This window comes from Echinops telfairi, unplaced genomic scaffold (genome assembly GCF_000313985.2).
Source record: "Echinops telfairi isolate 266 unplaced genomic scaffold, ASM31398v2 ScPeMD7_12;HRSCAF=54, whole genome shotgun sequence".
Lineage (NCBI taxonomy): Eukaryota > Metazoa > Chordata > Mammalia > Afrosoricida > Tenrecidae > Echinops > Echinops telfairi.
Genome location: NW_022103909.1, coordinates 8,766,061 through 8,780,766, shown reverse-complemented (window position 1 = coordinate 8,780,766; position 14,706 = coordinate 8,766,061). Strand labels below are relative to the sequence as shown.

The 14,706-nt window shown below is 43.8% G+C and overlaps 1 protein-coding gene and 1 non-coding gene across 4 annotated transcripts in view; both read left to right on the top strand.

The window, feature by feature from the left end:
* Nucleotides 1-14,706, top strand: part of ANO6 (anoctamin 6) — a 207,447-nt gene that overhangs the window by 107,967 nt on the left and 84,774 nt on the right. For all 3 annotated transcript variants that reach the window (XM_045287264.1, XM_030884742.2, XM_045287263.1), the window contains exon 3: nucleotides 10,400-10,528. In XM_045287264.1, coding sequence (XP_045143199.1) covers nucleotides 10,400-10,528 — 129 coding nt within the window. The remainder of the gene's footprint in view (nucleotides 1-10,399; nucleotides 10,529-14,706) is intronic.
* Nucleotides 11,044-11,174, top strand: LOC115868588. The gene has a single exon (XR_004045685.1). It is a non-coding gene; the product is annotated as a small Cajal body-specific RNA 24 (non-coding RNA).

Below are 14,706 nucleotides of genomic sequence, written 5' to 3'. Positions count from 1 at the left end.
GTTGCAGTTTGTACTTCTTTCTGCGAGACCGTTGGTTCTTGATCATATGCTACCTCCCGATCTTGGTGACTGCCAACCACTTCTTGGTTTGCTGACTCTAGGTACTCTTGTCACCTCTTTTGATGCTTCTTGTATGTCGTTCAATATCGCGACCAAAAGAAGTTTTGTCTATTTCATTCCAGGCTTGATTTTTTTCCCTTCAGTCCTTTCAGCTTGAGAACTACCACATATATTCTTCCCATTTGCCTTCTAACTTCAAGTCTCTGCATATTTTATTATAATACTTCATCTTCTTGAGCTGCCCTGTAAAGATATTGTTTAGCTCTTCTACTTCATCGTTTCTTCCATGGTTTCAGCTTTTCCGTATTCAAGAGCAGGCTTCCTGGTCACTTCTGTTACCCATTTTGGTCTTTTTTCTTTCTTTCCTGTTTTTTAATGACCATTTGCTTTGCTTTTCTTATGGAATCTCTTAGCTTGCATCCCACAGCATGTTTTTTTCATCATTAGTGTTGGGTATGTCAGATCTGTTCTGAAGAAGGTCTGACATTTTATGTGTAATTTTCTTGAGAATGTATTTTGCTCTTGTTTTTAATTTTTTTCCAGCTTCCACTTTAACTTGCATGTGAGCAATTGGTGGTCCCTTCCAATTTGATTCCTGAATACTCCATCCAGCAAGGTCCACATGCATAGTCACCATGTAGGTTGTCTTCACAAAGGTATTTGCAGTGAGTAAATTGTTGCTCTTGCAGAATTCTAGCATATAATCTCCAGTGTCATTTCTCTCACCAAGACTTATTTTTAACTTTCATTGTTTGCAATGTTTGAACTCGTCACCAGTCATTGTCACTGCATCTTGAATAATTGTCCTTATTAACTAGCCACCATTCAAATGAGTTGATACAGTACCTGTAATCATGGGCTCAAATAAAAGGGAGCTTTCAATTTTTCATGGAAAAAATCTATTATCTTTTAATTACATTTTAGCATGAACTTTTTGAATCATTTATATACCAATGAATGTGAGATGGCATAGGACCAGGCCATCTCTGGTATCGTTGTCTCTGTGAGTCAGAATCTACACTACATCACCCAAGAGCACCAAGAAATTCTTATATCAAGGCTTTTGCTGGTAGTCATTTTGTTTGTTTGTTTTTTAGTTTGCCGTGTTCATGAGTGCAGGATTTAGTATGAAATGGAGAGTCCCTGTTTGCATTCTTTAGTTTTTAACCTTTTGTTGTTCTTGGTAGAATTAACTATGCCATTTTGTTAGTCTTAAAGAGGCATGTTTTTTTCCCCCACTTGTGCTTTTTAATTATGTGATTGGGTATTGTTTATTTTTCATAGTGTAATTCCTCAACTATTAGACAATAAACCGTCCTTGCAACTCGCTGTGTGTAAAGGTCAGCATCATGAACCCGTTGGAGCCAGAATGGGTCCCGTTGTCATGGTAAATGATAGCCGTCTTCAGTAGGAATAAGTTGGGTATCAGTCAGGGTTCTCCGGAGAAGCAGAATAAACTGGTTATATGAGGGGGGCTCCACAAAGTTTGTGGGAAGATGGAGTTTTTCAAACTTTTTTCCCCACCCTTGAATGTAAGTAGAGAGATTTAATTTAAGGCATTAAGAGATTTTATTTTATTTTTAAATCATTTTATTAGGGGGCTCTCACAGCTCTTATAACATTCCATACATCAATTGTATCAAGCATATTTGTACATATGTTTCCATCATCATTTTCTAGATATTTACTTTCTATTTGAACCCTTGGTATAGCTTCTCATTTTTCCCTCCCCACCCCTGGTGACCCTTTGATAAAAATTATAAATTATTATTGTTTTCATACGATATACTGACCACTGTTTCCCTTCACCCACATTTCTGTTTTTCATCCCCCTGGAGGGAGGGGTGCAATGCTTTGATCATTACGATTGGTTTCCCCTTCCTTCCCTCCTGCCCCCAACTTCCCCTTACCCTGCTGGTATCGCTACTACCATTTCTGCTCCGGAGGGGTTTATCTGACCTGGGTTCTGTGTGTTGAGCTCTTATCTGTATCAGTGTACATGCTCAGTTCTAGCCAGAACCGAAAGGCAGGACTGGGGTCATGATAATGGGGGGTGAGGAAGCCTCAAAGACTCAAAGAACTATTGTGTGTTTCATCGGTGTTTTACTGCCCCCTGGTTGACTCATCCTGTCCTTGTGACCCTTCTGTGAGGGGATATCCTATTGTCCACAAATGGGTTTTGGGGTCTCTCCTCCAACCCACCTTGTTCTCAACAATATGGCTTTTAGTTTTTGTTTTGGGCCTTGTGGTACCCGTTACCCAATTCTGTCGACACCTCATGATCACACAGGCTGGTGTGCTTCTTCCATGTGGATTTTTTGCTTCTCTGCTGGATGGCTGCTTATTTAACTTCAAGCCTTTAAGACCCCAGTCACTATATCTTTTAATATCTTTCTTCACCACATTTACTTGTGCATCCATTTTGTCTTCAGTGATCATGTCAGGAGAGTGAGCATTACAGAATACCAGGTTGTTAGAATACCAGGTGTTCTTGCTTTGAGGGAGGGCTTGAGCAGAGGCCCAGGGTCTGTCCACTTCCTCGATTGCCATATATAGATGGATGGATGCACTTAGGCTAATACCTCTATTGGCCTATTATTTTATGAAATAATATATTTACATAAGTGCACACCTATGTTTATACCTGTATACAAATCTTTGCTTCCTAGAACTTTCCTCTGCTTCCTTTTACCTTCCTCCTGCCCCACCATCATGCTCGCCCTTCTTCTGCCTCTTAGAAATTCCTCTCAGCTAGATTGCTGTTGGTACAAAGGAATAGTTCATGCTATCATGGGCCTGGCAAGTCTGAAAAGGCAGGCTGAAAACTCAAGTAAGAATTGAGTTCTTTGAGTCCCAATTCTATATGCCAAGGCTGGAAACTCAGGCAGGATTTCTCTAGCAGTCTTGAGGCAGAATTTCTTCTCTAGGGAGCCTCCATTTTTGTTCTTTATGCCTTCAACGGACTGGATAAGACCTATCACATTCTCTAGGTTAATCTCATGGGGTTGACGTACACTGTTGGTAAATGTGAATCACAGTCACAAAACTACTTCATAGCAACATCTAGAGAAGGTTGGACCCAACAATTAGCAATAGCTTTGCCAAACTGACACTCAAATTTAACTGCTGATGGGTGTCCAGAAACTCTAGAGATGCAATCAGACAGTATCACTTTCTCTTGAAAACCATGCTTCAAACACCCTTAAAGATAAATATGAGTTTAACAAGAATCCCAACTGAGTGCATTTTAGCTAGATCCTGGATAAATAACTTAAAGCCTGCCTTTTAAATTCTCGGAATCCATTTCTTTAGTGTGAAATGGGACTTCTCATCATTTGAGAAGTCATTTGAGAACCTTTTTGTATGCCCTGGACAAGTGGCGTTGTTCAAATGCTAAGCAGTAAGTTATTTCATGAACTCTCAAAGGACTGGTTCCAAACCTTTGTGGGAGCTCCAGACAGGTGCTGAGTAGAGCGGTCTGCTCATCTCTTCCCAACTGGAATGTCACAGAGTGGTTAGACTCAGGTAGCTGTCTCCCCAGCCCTCTCTCACCCCAGCCCCTTCATTTTGCACACAAATGGCAGGCTATCATGTCTCTCTCTCCCTTATATAACTGAAGCTTCTTTTTCATGGCGAAACCTAATGCACTCTCATTCAGATTGCTATTGAGTGAATACTTCCATTACTCAACTTCTCCTCTTCATTTAGATAGAGGAAATCGGTCAATCAATCCATGCTCATGAGAAAATGCCCCACCAAGTGACTCCTGGGAAATTCTCATCTTTGTTCACTAGGACATTCTCAACCACTTGGCCTATTGTATTTGGTCTCTCACTTAGCCCCAGGGCCAGAACTGGTGCCCATGTGTACTGCCTAGCCAACTGGAACAAACAAACAAATAAACAAAAGATTTCCCCCATGTTCTCAAACTCATCCTTCTAGCTAGAAAGCAGTGGGCACAGTAATGCTGCTGCGTGAGTTTGGGTCCTGCTGCAGGTAAGGAGAGTCCTGCCCTTTGTGACTCTTGTTGAAAGAGCAGCTGGGAATGAGAGGAGTAACCAGCCAGAGGAGCAGAGGGAGGCCTGGCCAACATCATGACATTACCAGACCTCCTTTCTTATGACCTCTCCCCTTCTGTCCCACTTTACTCCGACTCCCTCCGGGATCTCCCTGTGCTAAACCAAGTGTGAAAGTTCTAAACAAAGATGGGGTGGTCAGACAGCCCTTTTTGTTTATGTAGCTGGGACATGTACCCACAGGGCATCCTGTTGCCCTGTTAGAACAGTTTGAGGCCAGGTTGCCAAAGCAAGTAAACATCGTGGCTTCTTGCTGTGGGGTGCAGGCCCAGAGCAGCAGCAGAAGTGGTCAAAGCAAGCCAAGTTAGTAACTGTGCGCTGAGGGGAAATTTGCTTGGATGGGTGGTTTTTTTGTTTTTGTTTTCTTCTAGGAAGAAAGGAGAAATATTAACAAATAGAGATTCTCTTTATGGCCTTGCGTTGAAAATAGTTGCTCAGTTAAGGGCCCAACTGCCAGCTGAAAGGTTGGGGGTTCAGACCCAACCAGAAGTCCCTCAGACAAATGTCTTGGTGAATGCTCCCCAAAGGGCAAAGCCTCGGAAGTCCCAGGAGCGGTTCCACTCCGCACCCCAAGGGTACCCACGAGGCAGCATTGACTTAGTGGCAACAAATAGCAACAACAACACAGGAGAGCAATGAATAAGCAATTCATGAGCTAAATGCAGACTTGCATTTCCCAAAGGGCGAGCCAGAGGCGGCTCCTAGCTCTGATCGCTAAGGCGACTTTAGCTGCTAGAAGGGAAACTTCCTCTTCCAGGTTGGGAAACCTAAGCTGCTAAGCGGGAAGAGTGGACTTTTAGGCTTCCTTGGCATTTGACACCGTAGAAAAGACTTCAAATCAAATTCGAGTAGACAGTGAAAAAAGGCACAGACGTCAGAGCCTGACCATCTGATCTCGGAGGAACCAGTCGCCTAAGTAAGAACATCAGTCTCCTCGTGACAGATGATGGAGCTCCATATGACGCAAACCATTAGAAGAGGCCTTTTTCCTTTTCCCCCTATTTTCGGTTTCTTTCACTTCACTTGCCCGGTAGGTGAGTTAAGCCTATCGTGGAAACTACTTGTGGAGATTGAAACATTCAGCCACCCCCCCACTCCACCCCCACCCCTTTGGTGATTCCCTATTTCCACCAAGTCAGCATGAGTTTCTCCCCTTCCCAACCGTGACCTGCCAAGGGATGCGAGACCCAGATTTTATAAACTGTGGGAAATTGGCTGTCTTCCCCCTGGCAGCGCGTTCTACCAACACCCTATCAGATTTTGACCTAGTTAGTTCACATGCGCAACTACGGCCAAATCCGTGGGGTTTCCCTCCAAGGCCATCCTCTTCCGTTGCACAGGAAAGGGGTGTGTGCGGGTCATCGGGGAGCAAGCTGCCGACCCCCCTGCGGAGAGGGGCCGAGCAGGAAGCGCCTGGAACCCAGGCAGCGGAGGCTCCCCTCCCTGCAGGTCTCATCCTCGGGGCTCGGCAGGGAGTCCTGGGGACCCCTCCAGAGTGCAGAGAGAACCAGTGGCTCTGTACAGATTTCAGACATCTGCCACGATTGTCTGATGTAAAGTAAAATATTGTGAGCACACGGAAGCGCACAGAGGAGTTAATGACCCCTGAGCTCACTGTCCAAACTTAATTGCTCTTATTGGACCACACTCAGCTCAGAGTTTTGGAACTTTGTTGATCGTTACCATACGGTACAATTCAGGGGCTCAGTCCTATCAATAAGGGCCGTACAGTCATGGTCACAATCAATTTTGTAGCCCCGCCCTTCTTTTATACATCTATGTTGATTTCCCCTTTCCACTTCCAGCTCCTTTCATGTCCCCAGGCAGTCATCAATCTCATGATTATCTCTGGGTTGCCATCAATCCCAGTTTTCCCATACAGATAAACTATCAAGAATAGGGCAGATACCAAGCAAGAAATTGACGGCAACCATTCAAATCCAATCGTCTCAAGAAATAAAATTTAATAAAGAAAGAAATAGAAATAAAATTAAAAGGTGTAGTGAAAGCTTCTCAGCCCCCATCATCCCATTCTTCATCCTCTATCTCAAGAGAAAAACACGCTTAGTTAGAATATAATCGCTTCTGTTTTTCACTTTAAAAAAAAATGCTCTCGAGTCAGCTCCTATTTCTGGCCACCCCATGTGTTCAGTTGAACTGCTACGTTGGGCTCTCAAGGCTGTGGTCTTTCGGGAGCAGATTGCCAGGCCTTTCTTCCAAGGCACCTCTGGTAGATTGGAATCCAGGGCGTGACCATTTGTGCTACTCCGGGACACCTAGATAGTTACGATGTCCAAGCAGTGCATCTAGTATGGATACTCGTTTGTCCCCCCTCACCACCTTCCTGCGACCTGCGCTTGCCCTGTGCAGCAGCAGCACAGTCCACTGATTGTTTTAGCCCAAAACCTGGTGGCTTCTTGATTATTTGTTTTTGGTGGGTTTTTTGTCTTTGTTTTTAACTCACCTTCCAATATAGAACATTAGCATATCCTTCAACTGCGTGCACATCTGAAATACACTGTGACCTCCATTGCTCCCTGCGGTCATTGCCACTACCACAGTCCAGGCCACTGTTCCGTCTCAAGTAGCCGGTTGTAATGGCCTCTAGCTGCCCTGCTTCAAGGATTTAACATTCCTGCAATTCTCCCCACATGAGGGTTAGGGAAATCTTTTTATTGCTCAATTACATCATGCAAGGGAACTTTTAGAAACTCTTATAATCTAACCTTACCTAAAACGAACTCTGAACTTCCCAAGGAGCCCTGGTGGCGTGGTGGTTACATGTTAGGCTGTTAGCCACACAGTCAGCAGCTTAAAACCACCCTCCGGAGAAAGACTTGTCTTTCTCCCCTTCTGAACAGCTACAGTCTCGGACATCCATACAGTTCTACCCTAACCGATAGGGTCACTTGAACCGGATTCAACTGGATTGACAGTGATTTTGGTTTTGGTAATAACTCCCCAAGACTCAAGTTAAAATTCCAAATGCCTTCCTTGACTTACATAACCTGGGCCTTGTCTACTTCCTCAGTCTCATCTCTGTCCTGCTTTGCCTGTTCTACCACACTGTCACCACCCTGCTGCCTCGCTCTGCTGTGATCACAGCCCAGAATGACCTAGCCTAAGACTGTTGTATCAGCTGGTCCCTCTTCTTGGAATGTTTTCTGTGTGTGTGTGTGTGTGTGTGTGTGTGTGTGTGTGTCTGTGTGTGATATCTCTGTGTTTACCTAAGAATACAATTTCCACCAAAGGTACTATTAGGCAGGGCTTTGCTCAGTACCTGGCATGCAGTAGACAATCAGCTGGATGCAGTAGACAATATGCTGGATGAATTAATGAACGTGTGATGAGAATAGCGGAAGATCAATATGAATCATAGCTATGGTTTATTTAATCTATTCAAGGCACTTTACTGTCTCTTTACTTGAATTATGTCCTTAAATGCTACAACAAAGATATGAAGTAGTAGTACTGTTATTAGCATATTAAGACTGGGAAGAACTATGGCTCAGAAAGGGTAATTGTTTGCTCAGGATCACAGAGCCACCGAGTGTGGACTTGGGAGGAGTCGAGCCCAGGCAGTCTGGCTACAAAGACTGTGCACTGAGCCACAGTGACATGCTCCGTTCAGCACGTGAGTGGCAAGCATACATGTATGTAATATGAAAGTCATCCCATCGGTTATAACTGTGATACTTGCTTCTCCAGATGTCCTGTTGGGTGCATAGGCCACAACGCTCTGACCCTGGGAGAGCATTGGTGTCTAGGAAAAGCTTGCTAGTAGCCTTAATCCTGTGTCAGGGCCTTGTTGCTGCTGTTGTTTATTTCATTCTTTAATAATACAGAATTGAGCTTTCAGTGAAGGTTATACACAGTGCTGTAAAGGCCTTCAACCATTTTGACCTTGTCTACATTCTTCACAATGCATCATCATTCTCTCTATCTCTCCTATTTGCTTTAAAGAAGCCACTGACCATTTATATGAATGAGAAACATCAGATGGATAATTTTTTTTAAAGAAGCATTCACCACTTGTGGGTGCTATTCTTAATTTTGGTGAGTTAATTTGTTATTTAGCTAAAAGAGGACCATCAGGGCTAGTTGTTCAAGGCTAAAGAGTATTACAATGGTCTCAGGAATGACACCAGCATCAATCGGTCCAGCAAGTCTGGATTTTTAAAAGAATTTAAGATCCTATCCACATTTTTTCTCCGTTCTATCAGGGGCCATCTGTTGTGGCCCCGGACAGGATCCCTGTAGCCAGATACCATCTAGTGCTTCTGGTTTCAGGGTAAATGAAGTCCTGCTTCATGTAGACTATTAATCCTATAGACTGTGTTCTTCTTTGAGTCTTTGGTTAGTTGTATCTTAATGGTCATAACAAACTGGATAGTCTTAAGAAAGGAGTGGCTTCCAGAACACATAATTGGATGCATGTGGAACCTGTACATGAATCGAGGCAGTTGTGTGAACACAGTAAGCACTATTGCATGGTTTAAAATCAGGAAAGGTGTGCTTTGCAGTAGTGCCCTCTAGTCACACTGATTCAATCTGTGTACTGAGCAATAATCAGAGAGTTGGACTACAATGAAGAAGAATGAAATGCAAGGATTGCAGCCTTCAGTACGGATTACAACCTAATGTAAAGAAAATCAAGGTTCTCACAACTGGATCAGTAGGTCACATCATGATTAACAGAGAAAAGATTGAAGTTGTCAAGGACTTCGTCTTGCTTGGATCCACAGTCAGTGCTCCTGGAAGCAGCGGTGAAGAGGTCAAAGTGCACTTGGCTGGAGTAAACCCGGTGCCCACGCCCTCTTTAAAAGTGTTCAAAAGCAAGGATGTTACTTCGAAGACTAAGGTACGCCTGACCCAAGCCGTGGTGTTTTTCATCGCCTCCAATGTAGGTGAAAGCTAGACATCGAATCGGAAGACCAGAGAAGAATCCATGCATTTCACGTACTGTGCTGGTCAAGCGTGTTGAAAGTTCCAGGGACTGCCAAGGAGAACAAACAGACCTGCCTTGGAAATACAGCCAGAATGCTCCTTAGAGACAAGGATGGCGAAATTTCATCTCACATACACATGTACCTGCCTTGGACGTGTTTTCAGGAGACACCAGTCCCTGGAAAAAGACATTGTACTTGGTGTAGCAGAGGGGCAGTGAAACAGAGGCAGACTCTTGGCAAGATGGGTTGACACAGGGCTGCCACAGTGGGCTCAAGCATCACGGTTGTGAGGATGGAGCAGCATCTCGTCCTGTGGTCCGTAAGGTCACACGAGTCAGAACCAGCTCGATGACACCGCACAACAGCAAATGGTCATTCTCAAGCGGTTCCCGCACGCACGACATGGCTGATGGTTTGGATCCAGCCACCACCACTGAGTGTGAACAGAGCAGACCAGAAGAGTGCCCAATCCGTTTACATAATCTTACACTTTCTCCCTCCTCTGTTCTTCTGTATTGCTTGCCCCATTAGCTCAGAAAACACTGGGAACTTTTTATTCAAGGTTTTTTTTTTACTTAGTAAAAATATTGGATTTTGCATATGTAATTTGGGAAATTGTCCAGTAGCCACTTTCTTCTTTTCAGGAAAATTCCTTCTCTAGTTCTCCAGGTTCGGAAGAGGTAGGGTTGGAAAACAAGAAAAATGAACTATTTTACACACTTGATGGATCGTATTAATTCAAGAAATTATAACACTGACATTTATATGTCAAAGTCTTCTGTGTTTGAGAGAAGCACCCATCCGGAAATATTGGGCACTTTAACTCCTTCCTTCTCCATATCTTCAAAAAATAAAATGAAACAGAGTTACTATTGACAGGGAATCCAGAGTCATATTTACAGTGGCCAGGGACTGGCGTTTCATTGTGATTCTTTATCAGAAGTTTTTCTTCTTGTGTAATAAACTTACGCTAGATATCTCTGTTTGACGGTCTCCTTTTCCAATGTCAGTGTGCTACTTTTGCTGTTTCAGGTAGGACTGATTGTGGGGTAATTCCGCCATACCTAATTCTGCTATATGCCCAGTGATTGCCAAACACGCGGCACTGATCAGTTCAGGGACTTCCTTTCTTCAGGAAAGCCATGTTTGTAATCGTGACCATGACCCCTTGGTTAAGTAACTAGCAGTGGTTATATTTTTCTCCTTTGTGAATATACCAATCAACCTGTTGACGTCGGGATATAAGCAATTGTACATGGACTCTTTTTCTTTCCAAAAACTGATATTACATTTTATTTCTTTCATTCCACGTAGGAAGAATTTAACGGGAAGCCGGATTCCCTTTTTTTCAATGATGGCCAGCGGAGGATCGACTTCGTGCTGGTGTACGAAGATGAAAGCAGAAAGGAGAGCAACAAAAAGGGCTCGAACGAAAAGCAGAGGGTAGGTCTTAATGCTACCTTCTTTTCTGCCCTTCAGACATTGTGAAATGGGGCGGGGCGGGGTGCCGTTTTTATGCAAGTAATAAGATGAATGCGGGTGTGGGAAGTATATTTTATATACTTATATATGTAAATAAGTGTATAAATAAAGCAAACATACTTTCAGGCTTTCTCCGCTCATCGTTCCCTCCAGGCATGTTAGCACAATTTTTTTTTCACTTTGAAGCGAAACATTCCTCAGGCATCTTAGCCTCAACTGGTTTCCCACTAAAGATGGCCTTTATTGAAAGACGCTGTACTTGGTGTTGGGGCCTAGTGCCTTCCAGGCCAGGCACACCTAAGTGCTTGCAGCCGAGTGTAACAGGAAGGTGGCAAGGGACCATGCCAACCAGAATGTTAATAGCCAGCCTTGAGTGGGTGCTCTTATTTCAGCTATTTTGCATGGATTTAATTTTCATAATTATTAATTCTCAAAACACCACTGTGAGGTGGGACCTTTTAAAAACCCCTTCTCCCTGGACATTTATTTTTCATTCCGTTTCTTCTCCAGGTGAAGATAACGCTTTATAAATGTCCTAGAGAAATAGAGTAGGCTTCTGTCCACCCTTTGCCAGTCAAAAGGGTGGCTCGTTCCACTACTGACATTTATGCACACGGGCACTTCCAAAAAACGGGTGGAAAATCCCCTTCCCTTTCTTTCCATTTTTTGTGGACTGCTTGAAGCCCTTTGGTGCAAGTCTCTGGTCTAATGTTTGGCCCATTTTGAGTGGAGTCAAGGGTAACCTTTCAGTTCTCTGAAGAAACGGGAAGAAATGTCGCTGTTCCCTGGCACAGATTGCTCTGCATTTTGGGGTGGGAGAGGGAGGGTGGGTGGAAGGGAATGCTGGCTGGAAGGGAAGTTTAACAGAAGGTTTTGAAATGGATGTTTCCCCTGTTGGAGGTCTTTAGTATGGGGAAGTGGTGGCCCGCAGCGATGAGCTCTGGGGGCTGCTGGGGAAGGGACTCAAGGTCACTGGCCCCAAGGAAAGGCAGGCGCTTACCATTTGCCCAGCCTGTGCTGTGGCTGGGTTCTCACTGGAACCCAAATCAGCACGGAGCAGGCTGTCAAACGGGTGGCCCGCGGGCCGCATGCAGCCCGAGGGAATTTTTTGTGGCCCGCGATGCTCTGAAATAAAATGAAAATAGAAAAAATTGTTATGAAGAAAATAGCGCTTAGGGGAGATGGAGGCCACACCATACACACAATGCCCTCGTTAACCCTTTAACTACTGAAGACGAGGATACATGTGGCCCAGTGCCTTTCCCCGGGGCCTGGGGACGTGTATAAACACGCCCACTCAGTTCCGGCGACGTTTGGAGGCGATACTGCTGCCACTCTCAGTGTCACGTAATGTAAACAGATCCCAATAGCGAAAAGGTTAAAAAGAGCACTCTGGGTTGTGCTGTTGTGAATCGTACCTCGCGGCAGCGCGAGTTAACATTTGTAGAGGGAAGCCGTTATGATTGTTCATCACGTTTGTCAGCTCTCCAACATTTTGTGTTTTTTATTAGTTACTTTGTTATATTTTCCATCACAACAGAAGAGGTAAGTGAAAACTAGTAGGAGGAAAGCGCTGGCAAGTTTCGGGTAAAAAAGAATAATTTCAGTTTTGTAAATACATTAAATAAAATAAACGTTTAAATAGAAGCAATTACATAGTGTTTTAATTATCCTGTCTATATTCCTGAATCCTCACTTCAAAATATAAATTTAACAGCATTTGTAAATGTGATGTGGCCCGCGTGAATCTTGCCTGTTGCACCAAATGGCCCACGTTGTGATTGACTTTGACACCCCAGGCATAGAGAATAGTGGTTGGCTCTTTCTCATCTTCTTGTCTACCTCAGAGCTCAGATATCCTTCATAATGCATATATTTCTTTTTTTAATACACATATTTCTAATGCGACATTTTGACAAATTTGCACTCCTTTAGAGATTTATGACATTTTTGTGTTTTTTAATAAGCAGTTACTGAAATGAAAACCATTAATCATTAGTCAGATGCATGTCAGAGTAGAACTGTGCTCCCTGCAAATTAAAATGGCCAATTGTTTGGAGGTCGGTCCCCAGGCCCCCCACCCCCACCCCCCAGGTACCTGTGGGTGGACTGGAACATCTAACCTTGGGTTTAGCAGCAGAGAACTGTTTGCACCACCCAAGTTCTAGTACCATACCGTTTCATGGATGCAGAGTTGACAGAGAGGTGAGGTGGTTGTCTGAAGTCCTGAGCAATCTCTGGTCATCTATTGAATAGAGACCTTCCCACTTTCTACTATCTCCCCGTCCTCACTTGCTAAGCTGCTCCGTTCTCCCCTCGCTTGGAGTAAGAGCGCCGTCTGTAAGTCTAGTAGTAGAGTCACAGACCAGGGTTACACCACCTGCCTTGGCCTCCTTTACCTCTATTAAACGAAAGAAGAATGAGAAGAGACTACATGAAAGTGTCACTTCTCCCACTCAGAAAAGGACCCACTCACTCTTCATTGTTCCCTCTCATGTGAAGGGGCTTCCAAAAAATTGATAGGAAAAAAGGAGTTAAACAACATGGAAATTTCCCATGCACTTTGCGAAGCCCCTTTGCATGTGCTATCGTGCATACACAAATTTAAGTGTACCTCCTACATATGTTGATTTCTACCCAAACTAAATGATGAAACCCTTTTCAAAATAAGCTGGTTTGTTTCCATTTCTTTCTGGGGGGCTGAATGTGGAGTGTTTTATGGGTGTGGTGTAACAGAATGAGCTCAGGCTCTCTGGGGCATGATATGCAAATCCTGACTCTGCTGCTGTATCAGTTGAAGTCATTCTAGTTCTGTTACCAGCTAAGCCACAAATGACAGGGGCTTAACACAATAAAAGTTAATTTACTGCTCATGTCGCAGTCCTCCCTGTTGGATGCAAGATTGGGGGTTGGGCTCTGCTCCCTGCAGTCATTCAGGAACCCAGGCTGATGCAGTGGCCGTGCTGTATTTGACACATAGCTTCCCGGCCACCAACATAGAGAGTAGATCTGAGAAACACAGGGTTGGAGAACATTTAGGTGCTTCTTTACCATGTTGGCCTCAAAGTAACCACATGAATTCTGCTCATCTTCTGTTTTTTTGTCAGAACTCAGGAAGGGGGAAGCATGGTGCCTGACTAGTAGGGGTTTCTAGCAGGAAGTCTACTCTTTGGAAGAGGAATGCAGGTCTTTGGTAGACAGCTAGCCACAGCTGTCTGCCACAGCTTTGCCACAGCTCCACCATGTGACCTTGTTATTTGGGCATGTTTTCTTCTCAGGATCATAGTTTCGATGTGAATCCCCTCACTCCCCACTGTCACATCTCTCAAATTAGGGTACATCTTACTGTGGCATATATAATCTTATGGGTTGTATTGGTTTATTAGTGCATAAAACTAAGGCTCGCCTTGCAACCAACACACATTCTATTTATTTAGTTATTGACCAGCACACATTTTAGGTTCCGGAAGATTACATTCCCAATATTTAGCCTATAGGATTAGATTAAATAGCATAGATGTTACATAAATTCAGGGCACATGCCTGGTGATAAACGCTCACTCTTGTGCTTTTCCCTGTTACTTGGTCTTTTCTTCAAACCGTGTACCATGCGTGACAAGGCGCGACCCTTCTTCTGTTCTGATACAAGCTTATTACACAAGAGACTAGACTTGGAGAGTAAACTATTTTACCCTTTTCCTGTGGACCCTGGATGTCTTCTATGCAGTCATGGTCACCGCCATCAAATATTCATTAAGCATCCATATGTCAGTGGAGCTGAATTCAGGACTATATAAAGTAAGTCAAACCGATCTAATCCATTCAAGTATAAAGGAAACAGTTCTGGTTTTCGGCAAGGGCTTTACTGCCATGGTGAAGGGCCCTAGAGCACCTTACATTGTTAATAAGTTCTACATTTGCTTTAGACAGAAACATAGGTCCCAGGGTGGCTCGCATGTGTCAGGAGGAAAGAGGGAAATAAAGGTCATTAATTTTGGAAATCCTTGGACTCATGGATGTTGGTTTTTGTGAGCCATACCTTGAAATGTTCTGAGTCTGTATTTGCACATATTGCTTCATGTAGAACCCACCACAACCAAAGCTCAGCATGGGACTCACTTTTCTATTAATTGGAAAAA